This window comes from Rhinatrema bivittatum, chromosome 5 (assembly GCF_901001135.1).
Source record: "Rhinatrema bivittatum chromosome 5, aRhiBiv1.1, whole genome shotgun sequence".
Classification (NCBI taxonomy): domain Eukaryota; kingdom Metazoa; phylum Chordata; class Amphibia; order Gymnophiona; family Rhinatrematidae; genus Rhinatrema; species Rhinatrema bivittatum.
The window spans coordinates 46,794,579-46,810,176 of NC_042619.1; the positions used below are offsets into that span (position 1 = coordinate 46,794,579).

Consider the following 15,598-nt stretch of genomic DNA (forward strand, 5'->3'; position numbering starts at 1 on the left):
CACTTGTCCAAAGTTATCTCGACCCATCTGTGGTAGAATAGGGCTAGTCTGCCCCCTATAGCTTCTTCCCTTGGAGGGGTCAGCTGAATCTCATTGTGGGGTGTGGCTGGGGCCTGGACCCGAGCTGGTTCCCCTTTTGTTGTGCTTGTTCTGAAAGGACTGGTTCCTGCCTGTAGGGCAGGGTGCTTGACAATTATTTCTGTATGGGTTGAAGCGCTGTGAACCTCTGCCCCTGAAGGACCGGGGGAAGGGTCGCTGGTTTTTCTTATTCCTGTCCTCTAGTAGTTGCGGCAATGGGGACTCGCCCCATTTGTTAGCCAGTTTCTCTAGTTCACTGCCGAACAGGAGGGATCCTTTGAAGGGCATCCTTGTGAGTCGCATTTTGGAATATGCATTGGCCGACCACTTTCGGAGCCAGAGTTGCCTCCTGGCTGCCACAGCTGATGACACTCCTCTGTCCGCACCAGATCGGAAGCAGCATCCGCAAGGAATGATACTGCTCGTTCCATGGCTTCCCCAGGGGTGTTGCTCCTGGTCTGTGATAGGCAGGCACGTGTCACCACGGTGCAGCAGGCACGTGTCACCACGGTGCAGCAGGCCGCTATTTGTAGGGACACAGCAGCGACGAAGGAGGACTGTTTAAGGATGGATTCCAGACGTCGGTCATGAGCATCTTTGAGCGCTGCACCTCCCCTCCACTGGGATAGTAGTGCACTTCGAGACCACGCAGACCATGGCATCCACTTTTGGGCATGTCAGAAGGTCTTTGGCCGCCGGGTCCAGGGAGTACATGGCTGCCATAGCCCGTCCCCCTTTGAATATGGACTCTGGAGCACTCCATTCCAGGTCAATTAGCTGCTGGACGGCTTTTAACAGAGGGAAATGGCGAGAGGTCTGGCGGAGTCCCTCTAGCAGGGGATTCGTCTTAGGCTCCCCCGAAGCACTTGTGCCCGGGATTGCAAGCTCTTTCAGGATGTGGGTGACCAGGTCTGGGAGCTCATCCTTGGTGAAGAAGCGGCTCATGGTTTGGTGAGGCTCAGTCCCCGGGGGGAGTTCCTCCTCTTCTAGGGGCTCTGAATCCTCTTCAGAGTTGTCCGTGTCCCCGTAGGTGGGACTTCTGGATGGTGGAAACATTTGTCTGGGCCTAGAAGGGCCTGGGGCATAAAGGTCTTCTGGTGGAGGCTGTGGCTGTTTTGCCGGAGGCTCCATCTGCATGTGCACGAAGGTGTGTAGGCCTTTGAAGAATTCCACCCATGAGATAGACGCTGGGTCCAAGCTAGGGGGTGCTGTGTCCCTGGGGCTGTCCCGCTGGAATTTGCTAGGTCCGGGGTACTCATTGAGGAGCTAGTACTCGGCCCTGGGCTGGATCTCCCAGGGCCTCCTTGCAGTGAACGCACAGGGCGTTGGCCTCTTCGTTTTATGCGGCTCTGATGTGGCATGCTGGGCAGAGGCCTTGAGCCTTGATCTCCGTTTCCGGTGGTGCCATGGGTATAGGCGCGTAAATCCTTATGCGCTCTGGTGCGTCTAAAATGTGCGTGCGGGTTGTGTGCGTGCAGGTGTGCGCCCAAGTCGCATGTATGCACCCAACCCAGTGAGCCCGCAATGCGCATATATCTTATGCGCACGGCACTTGTGTGTAACTTTATGCGCACATGTATTTTGTGCGCCTAGCTAGCCTTGTGCGCCCGGATCGAGACTGTGGACAGAGCGGCGAATAGGGCCAAAATGGCGACGGTGACCACGCGGGCAATATGGCGACCACCTCAGAGGGTCTCCACGTGGAGGACCCTTGGTTCTAACCGGGGCCTGGCCCTGCTAGGGCAGATCAACCCAGCGGCATTGGTCCTGGCCGGCGACCTGTGAGACTCCTCGAACCTCGAAGACCAGATTCTATGAAGAAGATTTCTACCTTACCTTGTCTTCGGTGCTTCCCGGTTTCGTTCCGGGCGGTCTCCGGCTGCAGGGGGAGAGGGCAAATACCTTCACCGCCGCGCTCGAGGATGCACCCGCTGCCTCTCAGCCGCGCCCGGGATCAGGGGCTAGGTCCCTGCCGCGGATCGGCCGCCGGACCAAGGCTTACCTCTGAGGGACCACGGAAATCACCGCGGGAATTCTCAACTGGGGGAGGGACCCGAGGGTATCATCGCAGGAGAGCGGGACTCATCTGTATTTAATTTATTTAAAGACTTTTATATACTGGTATTAGTGGGAGACATCATACCGGTTTAAATTCGAACATTTAGGCTTGGAAGATACATATTAACAGGGAGATGGAACTGGGAAGGGGATAACAGGCTGCAGCATGGAAGTATAGATTAAACAAAAACAACAAGAAACCTTAACATAAGGCATGTATAATCACTTGTGAGAGGCATATGGGCTGACAAAATGGGGAAAAATCTATTCTGGAAAGGCTCGATTAAATCTATTCCGGATAAGCACGTTTAAATAACCAAGTTTTTAAATAGAGTTAGAGGTAAGTAGAGGTAAGTTTCCTTTTGAATTTGTGTTTTCTCCGTAGAATTTGTTCTAACGCTGTGAGCACGTGCAGGTAGTCCCCAACTGCCATGGAGACGGAAAATACTGAAGAGCTGCACTTCCTGCAGGGGTATATGTACTAGGGCTGACGTCAGATTGAAATCTGATCCGTCTCCAACTGCTATCAGGAGCACACTATACTCATTGGTCCTGAGTCCATCTGCTACACGCTAGGAAAATGTGTACAGAGTCCCGAACTGCTATGGAGACAGAAAATACTGAAGAGCAGAGCTTCCTGCACGGGTATATATACTGGTGCTGACATCAGATTGAAATGTGACTCAGTCTCCAACTGCTATCAGGAGCACACTATACTCATTGGTCCTGAATCCATCTGCTACACGCTAGGAATGCCAAATTTTTAAGGAATTTGATTCAGACAACGAAGCTCACAGATCCACAGAAGAGACTGAAGAGGAATCCCCACATGGACGCGTGGTATAGGGCATGCTGAGCATGCTCAGTGTGCCTTGTCAAAGTTTCTAGAAACTGACATAAGTTTCCCACATCCGTCTCCATCTGATATTGTCACCCATGTGACGACTACCTGCTAGTCCTTGGAGAAGCAAGAAGTGGTATAGTGAAATTAAAATATAACAAAGTAATGTGTGGAGAGAAATGAAGAAATGGCAGAAATATTAAACAAATATTTCAGTTCTGTGTTCACTAAAGACAATCCTAGAGAAGGACCGTTGCTGGGTGACAAGACTGCAGATGGGGATGGGATAGACGAAACTCCGTTACAGAGGAGAATGTATGGGAGAAGCTAGGCAAACAAAGTGGACAACGCCATGGGGCCAGATGAGATACATCCCAGGAAATTGAAGCTCGGAGATGTGCTGGCAGGTCCACTGAACAACCTGCACAATAGAACACAATAGAACATCCTGCAGCACCACTCCCTGGAACTGGGAGTGGTGCTGCAGGATTGGAAAAGAGACCTGGTGGTCCCACTTCAAGAGTGGTAGCAAAGTGGAAGCCGATTAGCCTCACATCAGTGGTAGGAAAATTAATGGAGATTCGGCTAAGGAAATGATAGTGAACTATCTACAATCCAGTGGGGTTGCTGGACTCAAGGCAGCATGGGTTCACTAGGGGAAGGTTCTGTCAGACAAATCTAATTTTTTTGATTGGGTAACTAGAGAACTAGATCGAAGAACGTTTGATATGATCTGCTTGGATTTCAGCAAAGCTTCTGAATCGGTCCCACACAGGTGGTTTGTGAATAAAATGAGAAGCTTGGGAGTGAGCGCCAAGCTGGTAACATGGTTTACAAACAGGTTGACTGATAAGAGACAGCATGTAATGGTAAGTGTGACCTAACCTGAAGAGAGATCGGTGTTAAATGGAGTGACACAGGGATCGGTGTTTGAACCAGTTCTGTTCAATAGCTTTGTGAACAACAATGTGGAAGGGATAGTCTATTAGCATCATTTACAAAGATCAGCAAAACAGCAGACATGCCTGAAGTAGAGAGAATTTAAAAAGTAATTTAAGAAAGCTTGAAGAGAGGTTGAAGATTTGGAAGCTCAGATTCAGTGCTAAGAAGTGCAGAGTCATGCATCTGTGAATCACTAATCCAAAAGAGCTGTATGTGATGGAGGGTAAAAGACTGATGTGCACGGACCAAGAAAAGGATCTGAAGATGGCTGAAAATATGATAAGGTGATAGCTAAAGCCAGAAGAATGCTGAGCTGCATAGAGAGAGGAATAACCAGTAAGTAAAATGAGGTGATAATGCCCTTGTACAAGTCCTTGGCGAGGTCTCACCTGGAGTACTGTGTTCAGGTCTGTAGACCTTATCTCAAAATAGGATAGACACAGATGGAGGTGGTCCAGAGAAGGGCAACCAAAATGGTGTGGGGTCAGACTCAGAAGACCTATGAGAAGAGGCTGAAGGATCTGAATATATATACCCTGGAAGACAGGAGGTGCAGGGGAGATATGATACAGACCTTCAGACACTTAAAAGGTTTTAATGATGCATGAACGTCAAACCTTTCCCACTGGAAAGAAAATAAAACTAGAGGTCACAAAATGAAATTCCAGGGGGGTTACTCAGAACTATCAGGAAAAATTTCTTCACGGAAAGGGTGGTAGATGCCTGGAATGCCCTTCCGGAGGAGGTGGTGAAGACAAAACAGTCAAAGAATTCAAAGGGGCATGGGATAAACACTGTGGATCTCTAAATGCTAAAGGACAGAAATGAGAAAAGCGTGCAGGGGGGTTACTTGCTGGTACAGCGCTTACTACCCTTAGCAGAAGATACGGAGATTATTATGCTTATCCATTAAGCCTTGATGCTTTTAATGTAACTGCTAAATTATATGAACCTCTATATGTAAGAAAAAATAAATCACAAAAAATTAAAAATGTCTTACTTCCAGTATTTTGAGTGGACTATTTAACTGTGTAAACAAGCGACCATCATATAGCACAGGGTCCAGTGTATTTTATTTGGTAACCCATATGCATAAGCTTTGGTGTGCTAGGAGATATAATCATCAGTCGCTTGGTTTTTTTTTTTCCCCACTCTTTTGTGCTGTGAACTTCCTCCCTGTTTTTTTTTTTGCTGGAAAAATTTTTAAATATGTACCAAATATGTTCTTATCTATTAAATAACCATGCTGATCCAGAAGTTCTGAGCTTCACAGTATGCTTGCTTATGCCGATGACTTCATATTTCATTAATTCCTCTTAACGCTGTCTTAAACGCCCGACACCGCCTGTCACCACAGCCACTGTGATGGAGCAGAGCAGCACGTCATCACGAAAAAAGTCAAGGAGCTGAGGAAACAAATGCTCACGTTGAACATTGTGAGGAAAGAAGTTTCGCTGTTTCCCCTGAAGGAGTGTTCTCTGAAACGCTGCGGTGTCGGGCGTTTAAGACAGCGTTAAGAGGAATTAATGAAATATGAAGTCATCATCAGCATAAGCAAGCATACTCAATCACTGTGAAGCTCAGAACTTCTGGATCAGCATGGTTATTTAATAGATAAGTACATATTTGGTACATATTTAAAAAACTTTTCCAGCAAAAAAAAATAAAAGAAAAAAAAGGGAGGAAGTTCACAGCACAAGAGTGAAAAAAATACAAATATTCAAGCGACTGATGATTATATCTCCTAGCACACCAAAGCTTATGCGTATGGGTTACCAGATAAGATACACTGGACCCTGTGCTATGATAGTCACTTGTTTACATAGTTAAATAGTCCACTCAAAATACTGGAAGTAAGAAATATTTTTCTTTTTCTTTAATGTAACTGCAACATTGCTTCCCACTTCAACAACAGGGGGAAAAGGGGAATAAAGGAATTTGATTCAGACAACGAAGAGGGCCAACTTCTACGGTTTGGGGTACCGATACGCAGACATAAGGGAAAAAGCACAGGACTGTTTCTATAGCCAATACCCATTAGCAAGGCATGTCAAGCAGCACTGTCTGAATTTTCAAGAAAGCTCATCACCCAGTTAAAAATGTTGCTAGCTGCAATTTTTATGGGTTATTGTAAGGCTTGTGGACACAGCAATTACGACCCTTAAGAGAAACATGGGAATAACCTGCACATGGGAAACGTGGGCATAACCTGCACCTACTACTTTAAAAAGCTTGCTGGGCAAACAGGATGGATCATTTGGTCCTTTTCTGCCACCATTTCTCTGTTTCTATGTATGAAAGGGTAAGGTTTGATAGGGGCATGAGAAGGGGAGAAAGGAACAGAAGAACGTTTTCATTATGGAAGCTATAAATGTTATTGTGCAATGAGTTTAAAATTACCTGACCTTGTTACTAGAGTAGAAAATTGAAAATATTTAACTTTTGATTTTTTTTTTTTTTTTTTAAAGAAATTCCTCTGCAGTTCAGGATAGAGTACAAGGAAATTCTTGTTTCCTTTTGTGTGGTGTCCTGTCCCCAGAACCTTGCTTGTTCCTGCTATAGTGCTTTGATAGGCTCAGCAAGAAGTGAGAAGTAAAGCAAGCATTAAACTACAAAGAACTTTATTGAAGTCATTTTTCCTACTTGGAAGCAAATGTAATTTAAACAGTATACACCGGCAAAAAGGAAATTTAAGGTGGTTCAAAGCAAAGTCATTATTTCCTTGCCAAAATATTGCATTAATCAAAGCACTAGAAAATACTTACCACGATGTTTAAGAAATCAGAAAAATCTGTTGTTCTTCTCTTACAACATGACCAGCCCTATAAATGAAAGAGAGAAATGTGAAATGGTACCCTTCATATAGCCAAGCTGCTTATCTAACAGGTGTTCCCTAAGAACAGCAAGACATTAGTCTTTACATATGGGTAAGGACATCCAATGGAGCCTGGTGCGGGAGGATTACTTAACAGCTTCCAGAAGCATTTCGTATGCTCAGAGCATATGTAGCCTGTCCATCAGCATGACAGGGCTCTCTAGTCTATATAATAGCTTAAAAGAACCTGAAGAACTAATTCCAATGGGAGGTAAGAGGGTTTTCTGAGGACTTACATTCTGCGGATAACACTCGTTACAGGCATGCAATTTAGCATCCTGCTTGTCCTTGCAGAAAGCAAAGTCCTCATATATGGGGAATCTAATATAAACTGCCCCCCCCCCCCATAAAAAAAAAAAAAAAGTGGGAATAACCAAAAACCAATGGGGGAAAATATTTTTGTGGTAACTGGTCTTTTATTTTTCCTTAACGGGGGCCCTAGCATGGATGGAGCTGGTTTTACATCTCAAAGATTCCAAGGGACAGAATGGCCAAATCTGTCACATTAGGAGTCCCTGCCCAAAGCAATACTGAGATGTGAATGTGTAGAGAGGACTCCACATTGCTGCCTTACAGATCACCAAAAAAGCCAATCGTATATGGGCCACCAATGCCACCATGACCCTAACACTGAGTCCCAACGTGCCCCAACAAATTCAGGTCTGCCTGAGACTAACAGAAGGAATTGTAATATGCTAGCCAGTTAGAAAGGGTGCATTTGGCAACAGCAGTTTCAGTCTTGTTGGATTCAAATGAAAAAAAAGCTGTGTGGATTTTAAGAACATAAGAAAATGCCATACTGGGTCAGACCAAGGGTCCATCAAGCCCAGCATCCTGTTTCCAACAGTGGCCAATCCAGGCCACAAGAACCTGGCAAGTACCCAAAAACTAAGTCTATTCCATGTTACCATTGCTAATGGCAGTGGCTATTCTCTAAGTGAACTTAATAGCAGGTAATAGACTTCTCCTCCAAGAACTTATCCAATCCTTTTTTAAACACAGCTATACTAACTGCACTAACCACATCTTCTGGCAACAAATTCCAGAGTTTAATTGTGCGTTGAATAAAAATAAACTTTCTCCGATTAGTTTTAAATGTGCCACATGCTAAATTCATGGAGTGCCCCCTAGTCTTTCTATTATCCAAAAGAGTAAATAACGGATTCACATCTACCCGTTCTAGACCTCTCATGATTTTAAACACCTCTAACATATCCCCCCTCAGCAGTCTCTTCTCCAAGCTGAAAAGTCCTAACCTCTTCCATCTTTCCTCATAGGGGAGCTGTTCCATTCCCCTTATTTTGGTAGCCCTTCTCTGTACCTTCTCCATCGCAATTATATCCTTTTTGAGATGCGGCGACCAGAATTGTACACAGTATTCAAGGTGCGGTCTCACCATGGAGCGATACAGAGGCATTATGACATTTTCCGTTTTATTCACCATTCCCTTTCTAATAATTCCCAACATTCTGTTTGCTTTTTTGACTGCCGCAGCACACTGAACCGACGATTTCAATGTATCTGTAGTCTGTTCAGGTAAGTCTATCAGAATTTTCCTAGCGCTAAGGGTGATATGGTAAACTAAGGTCTTTCAGAGATCAGTTGGTTTACAAAATTGTCCTCATCCAATCAAGAACAGGGTTGTACCTCCTGTGTCATGAAACTGCCCAGATGTGGGTCAATAGTTCAAGGAATGGTCCATAATCCATGTATCTGGCAGGTGAGGAAAATGCCCTAGCAGACTGAATCCAGGTAGCAAATCAGATATTCTGTGGACTCCGCAGCTGGGCATAGCCATGATCAGAACAATTTGCATTGGAGGAATTTGGAATTATATTCCTTTGGTCAAGTTAGATTGTTTCAGCCACCAAGACAGGGAGTCCCTGAGAAGCTGAATGATGCTAATGCTGTCCTGGGGATCTTGGGTGGCTGAACTCTACCATGATCTGAGAATCCATGAGGCTCTTTTCATGTAGCGATAAGGATGTAGCAATGGGCCGATGTCATGAGACCCAATAATCTCTAGATGCCCCATACTATCTGCTGATTCATTCTTATCCCTTCACTGCAAAATACTGAAGAGCTGCACTTCCTGCAGGGGTATATGTACTAGGGCTGACGTCAGATTGAAATCTGATCCGTCTCCAATTGCTATCAGGAGTACACTATATCTATTGGTCCTGAGTCCATCTGCTACACGCTAGGAAAGAACCAATTTTCATTTCCTGAACATACCCAGATCAGTCCAGAAAAGTGGGATGTACCCAAGACACCCTACACTGGGCGGGAACCCGAAAGACCCGCACAAAGCACACTCTTCAGGAAGGACGGTTCAGCAGAAGCCTTAATGTCCAATCGGTAATGTTTCGTAAAAGTGTGAATAGACGACAACACCGCCGCCCTACAGATCTCCTGAGGCGACAGTAACCGACACTACCCAGGAGGTAGCCTGAGCCCTAGTGGAATGAGCTCTGAGACCCAGGGCCAGAGAAAGAACTAGGCGAGCTAGGCCTGTGCCTAAGGCGCAGAGACTTAGGGGGCGCCGCGGCAGGCAGTAGAATTTTGAAAGGGCAAAAAGAACCCTTTCAAAATTCTGCCAGCCCCCGACTGGCCCTGTCTTCCCCCCCCCCCCCCAGTGCCACCCTCCCAACACCTCCCCCACCCCCCCAGTGGTCCAGCGGAGGGCCCGGGAGCGATCTGCCACTAACCAAAATGGCGCCGGTGATCTTTAGCCCCTACCATGTGACGGGGCCAACCAATTGCACCGGTAGCCCCTGTCACATGATAGGGGCTGAAGGCTACCAGCGCCATTTTGGTTAGTGGCAGCCAAGGCCCCGGGAGCGGCAGATCACTCCTGGGCTTTCCGCTGGACCACCAGGGGGGCTGCCTGCCTGCCACGGCGCCCCCTAAGTCTTGGCGCCTGGTCTCCGGCTGTGCCGATCTTCCTTTCTTCGACCACATGATCAGCTAGACCGGCTGCGCCGATCTTCTTTCTGTGTGTTTGTGTATGTCGTGTGTATGTGAGAAAGGGATGGTGCTTCTATGTGTGTGTATATGGTATGTGAGAAAGGAATCTGCCAGTTTAAAAATTGAAATGTGAACATAAGAAAATGCCATACTGGGTCAGACCAAGGATCCATCAAGCCCAGCATCCTGTTTCCAACAGTGGCCAATCCAGGCCATAAGAACTTGGCAAGTACCCAAAAACTAAGTCTATTCCATGTAACCACTGCTAATGGCAATGGCTATTCTCTAAGTGAACTTAATAGCAGGTAATGGACTTCTCCTCCAAGAACTTATCCAATCCTTTTTTAAACACAGCTATACTAACTGCACTAACCACATCCTCTGGCAACAAATTCCAGAGTTTAATTGTGCGTTGAGTAAAAAAGAACTTTCTCCGATTAGTTTTAAATGTGCCCCATGCTAACTTCATGGAGTGCCCCGTAGTCTATTATCCGAAAGAGTAAATAACCGATTCACATCTACCAGTTTTAGACCTCTCATGATTTTAAACACCTCTATCATATCCCCCCTCAGCCGTCTTTTCTCCAAGCTGAAAAGCCCTAACCTCTTCCATCTTTCCTCATAGGGGAGCTGTTCCATTCCCCTTATCATTTTGGTAGCCCTTCTCTGTACCTTCTCCATCGCAATTATATCTTTTTTGAGATGTGGCGACCAGAATTGTACACAGTATTCAAGGTGCAGTCTCACCATGGAGCGATACAGAGGCATTATGATATTTTTCGTTTTATTCACCATTCCCTTTCTAATAATTCCCAACATTCTGTTTGCTTTTTTGACTGCCGCGGCACACTGAACCGACGATTTCAATGTGTTATCCACTATGACGCCTAGATCTCTTTCTTCGGTTGTAGCACCTAATATGGAACCAAACATTGTGTAATTATAGCATGGGTTATTTTTCCCTATATGCATCACCTTGCACTTATCCACATTAAATTTCATCTGTCATTTTGATGCCCAATTTTCCAGTCTCACAAGGTCTTCCTGCAATTTATCACAATCCGCTTGTGATTTAACTACTCTGAACAATTTTGTGTCATCTGTAAATTTGATTATCCTCACTCGTCTTATTTCTTTCCAGATCATTTATAAATATATTGAAAAGTAAGGGTCCCAATACAGATCCCTGAGGCACTCTACTGTCCACTCCCTTCCACTGAGAAAATTGTCCATTTAATCCTACTCTCTGTTTCCTGTCTTTTAGCCAGTTTGCAATCCACAAAAGGACATCGCCACCTATCCCATGATTTTTTACTTTTCCTAGAAGCCTCTCATGAGGAACGACTTCTGAAAATCCAAGTATACTACATCTACCGGTTCACCTTTATCCACGTTTATTAACTCCTTCAAAGAAGTGAAGCAGACTTGTGAGGCAAGACTTGCCCTGGGTAAAGCCATGCTGACTTTGTTCCATTAAACCATGTCTTTCTATATGTTCTGTGATTTTGATGTTTAGAACACTTTCCACTATTTTTCCTGGCACTGAAGTCAGGCTAACCGGTTTGTAGTTTCCTGGATTGCCCCTGGAGCCCTTTTTAAATATTGGGATTACATTTGCTATCCTCCAGTCTTCAGGTACAAAGGATGATTTTAATGACAGGTTACAAATTTTTACTAATAGGTCTGAAATTTCAATTTTTAGTTCCTTCAGAACTCTGGGGTGTATAGCATCCGGTCCAGGTGATTTACTACTCTTCAGTTTGTCAATCAGGTCCACCATATCTTCTAGGTTCACCGTGATTTGATTCAGTCTGAATCATTACCCATGAAAACCTTCTCCATTACGGGTACCTCCCCAACATCCTCTTCAGTAACAGGGTACCTCCCCAACCTCCTCTTCAGTAAACACCGAAGCAAAGAAATCATTTAAACTTTCGCGATGGCCTTATCTTCTCTAAGTGCCCCTTTAACCCCCTCGATCATCTAATGGTCCAACAGACTCCCTCACAGGCTTTCTGCTTCGGATATATTTAAAAAGGTTTTTACTGTGAGTTTTTGCCTCTACGGCCAACTTCTTTTCAAATTCTCTCTTAGCCTGTCTTATCAATGTCTTACATTTAACTTGCCAACATTTATGCTTTATCCTATTTTCTTCTGTTGGATCCTTCTTCCAATTTTTGAATGAAGATCTTTTGGCTAAAATAGCTTCTTTCACCTCCCCTTTTAACCATGCCGGTAATCGTTTTGCCTTCTTTCCACCTCAATTTTTGTGCTGGTAGCGCAACTTTTGAAAAGTTGGATGGAAGATGAAATTACTGAATTTTAGGCATCTCTCTTCTGGAAAATAAAATTTAACGAAGTGGGTAGAGGCAAATAAAGCAAAAAAAAAAAAATGTAAAGTATTTAAAATGTTTATTTCAGCAAAATCAAATTTAAGATACTGATGCCAGGTGGGGTTTGGGTTTTTTTTTTAAGCATAATTTAAGCATGAAGACTAGAATAGTTCCAATCTGAAATGGTTTTGCTGTTTTTTGTTTTTTTTAAGCCTTTAGAAAATGTATATTTTTAAATGACTAAGACTGGAATTTTCCCATGTAAAAGAGAAGCTGACTAAGTGCATCTTTCTGTTCCATATCTCCCACATGAATAATCATACGACTGATAGTTTGAAAAAAGACACTTGCTTTATTCCCTTAAAGCGTTAAACAAGAGAAGCTGTACGGTGTGGGAGGACAGAACCTAAAGGAAGGGTGCCATTTTGCCTTCTGATAGGAATGTGGTTTTCTTATTTAAGGGTTGGGAGCATCACTTTCACTAAAAGTGAAAAATGCTGCAAGTCTGAAAGCAAGGTGCTTCTGTGAGAGTGTAATGTGTTTGTGAGACAGGGAGGGTGCTTCTGTATGTGTGTGGTGTATATGTGAGTCAGGGAGGATGCTTGTGTGTGTGCGAGAGAGATGGAGCATGTTATTGACTGTAAGGGAGGGCATGTGTGTGATTGAGAGCTTGTGTGTAAGTGAAATAGAGAGAGCATGTGTGTGATTGAAAGCCTGTGTGTAAGTAAGAGAGAGCGAGAGCATTGTGTGATTGAGAGAGATTGGCCAGAGAGATGATGTGTGTATGTGTGAGAGAGAATGATCAAGGAGATGACTGACATGTGTGTGCTTGTGCGAGAGAGAGAAGAAACTGGTTGTGGTCCATAAGGAAGAGGACTATGAGGACAGCTTCAGCAGCTACTGCTGCTTCTGGTGTGGCCTGCAAGGGAAAGGAGTAGGAGAAATGCTGGAGAAGGTAAGTAATGGTGGCTTTTTAAGTTCATTTTTCTTGATTGACTACCATTTTAATTATTAGGTAGTATGTGATGTGTCTGCTGTTTGAAATATTTTATTGGTGTTTGGTAAAGCTTTAAAATTTGCATGAGTTTAATTATTGGATATTCTATTCATTAGCTGTTTTGAAATTATTTATTATTATTTTATTTGTATGATTTTATAATTACAATTAATGATTTATATATCTTGATTTTATTGATTTGTTTCACAAGGAATAGTGAAATATTTGGTTTTCCATTGTTACACTGTATAGAGTCTGGTGTGATGCATTTTACAGTTCAGTTTTTGTCTGCACATTTCTATTTATACTTTATGTGGCTTTATTCTGTATTTAGTGCTCTGCATGCAAAGACTGAGATGAAGCATTCTTTTAGCATGTGGTTTCTCTGTAGCTTGGCCTGTTCTGTTTTCCTGATAGGAGGTGTATTGATATTTTAGATTCTGGTGTAATATTTGTGATATTCTTTTTCATAGGTGGGGTTGTTATTCTTTGAGTGTTGGCAAATAGTACTGTGTTGATACATGAGGACCATGCCGAAATATATCACAATAGGTATGATGCCATATGAATTCCAAGATGCAACATTTTCTTGTTGGCATCACAACAGTGCATGAAATTATCACAATTTGTATATTAATTTTACCTCAAAATGTCATTTTTCATGTAAAATATATTATAAATGCATAATTTAAAAAATTGTGTATGGGGAGGCTGTAAGGTTTGCCTAGGTTGCCTTATACCCTTGCACCGGCCCTACTGAGACCCAAAGGCATTTGACTCCCTCGGGCTATGTATGCCGCACAAATGGCTTCCTTAATTCTCTGAGATATGGTCGCCTTTGACGCTTTGTCCCCCCCTTCTTTGGGCCACCAAAGAGAACAAACAAATGATCAGAATGTCTGAAGTCACTGGTAAACTCCAGATCGCGCAATAAGACGCGCCGCACATCCAAAAGATGAAGGTCTCTGTTCTGAGAAGACTACCGGGACCAGTTAGGGAACCCTGGAAGCTCCACAGTTTGACGTGAAAGGCTGAAACCACTTTAGGGACAAAGGACAGAACCGTACGATACCAGATTATCATAAATCCGAAGAAAAGGATCCCGACAAGACAGCACCTGCAACTCTGAAATCAGACGGGCCGAGCAAATGGCCACCAAAAACACAGTTTTCAAAATCAGATCTTTCAGGGAAACTCCACGAAGAGGCTCGAAAGGAGCACCATATAGAACTCGCAGGACTAAATTCAAACTCCAATCCGGACACACTGAACGGATCTGAGGGCGCAAATGTTTGACCACCTTAAGAAACCGAGCAATATCCAGATGCACTGCCAGCAAACAGCCATCAAAGTTTCCTTGCAAGGCACCTAGACCTGCAACTTGTAATGAAGGGAATTGAACGCCAAGCCCTTAGCGAGGCCCTGTTGCAGAAAGTCAAGCACCCGAGGAACATGCACCGCTAAAGGGTCGCAGGAACGCTGATGACACCATGTCTCAAAAAGCTTCCAAACTCTCACATAGGCCATAGAGGTGGCTGGACGTCTCGCTGTAGGAGGGTGGACATGACTTGTTCTGAATAACCCCTCAAGCGTAAACGTCGCCTCTCAAAAGCCAAGCCGCAAGAGAGAAGCGATCCTCCTGATCCGAAAATATGGGCCCTTGATGAAGCAGATGCATTAGATGAGCCAGCTGAAGTGGACCCGCTAGAGCCAAGCGTACCAGATCCGCGAACCACAGACAACGTGGCCACTCCAGCGCCACCAGAATCACCCTTCCCGGGTGCTGCTCTATGCGATGGAGAAGCCGATCTATGAGGGGCTAGGGCGGGAAGGCATACAGAAGAATCTCCGTGGGCCAAGGACACATGAGAGCGTCTATGCCCACCGAGCCCTGTTCTCTGCGACGGCTGAAAAAACGAACTGTTTTTACGTTCGCCTGTGTTGCCATCAGATCCAGCTGAGGAGTTCCCCATCTGGCGCAAATGAGATTCCACGCCTCGAGAGATAGATCCCATTCCCCTGGGTCTAGTTGCTGATGGCTGAGATAATCGGCTTGCACATTCTCTACTCCCACGACATGGGATGCGGCAATGCCCTCGAGATGGCGCTCCACCCAGGTGAACAGAAGACGTGCTTCCAGTACTACGGCGGGACTTCGAGTCCCACCTTGCCGGTTGATGTACTCCACCGTTGTCGCATTGTCCGAGAAGACTCGCACCATTCTGCCCTGGATCCAGGGAAGAAACGCCCGCAGGGCCAGGCCCTTGGGCAGACCTGTTTGCACACACCGCCCCCCAACCTGAGAGGCTGGCATCGATGGAGATTATCAGCAAATTCGGAGTGTCCAAATCCACCCCCCGTTCCAGATTGTCCAGTGACAGCCACCATGACAGACTGGCATTGGTAGATGCATTGGTAGATGGAACTCCTCAGACACTGGGCTCCAGCGAGACAAAAGCACACACTGTAAAGGTCTTAAGTGAGCGAATGCCCAAGGAACCAAGTCC

At 44.9% G+C, this 15,598-nt stretch overlaps 1 protein-coding gene across 2 annotated transcripts in view; it reads right to left on the reverse strand.

Annotated features, from left to right (window-relative positions):
* Nucleotides 1-15,598, reverse strand: part of CHORDC1 (cysteine and histidine rich domain containing 1) — a 160,060-nt gene that overhangs the window by 134,348 nt on the left and 10,114 nt on the right. For both annotated transcript variants that reach the window (XR_003856844.1, XM_029602299.1), the window contains exon 3: nt 6,685-6,741. Coding sequence is in view for 1 of the 2 variants with exons in the window: in XM_029602299.1 (XP_029458159.1) it covers nt 6,685-6,741 (57 nt within the window). In the remaining variant the exon portion in view is untranslated. The remainder of the gene's footprint in view (nt 1-6,684; nt 6,742-15,598) is intronic.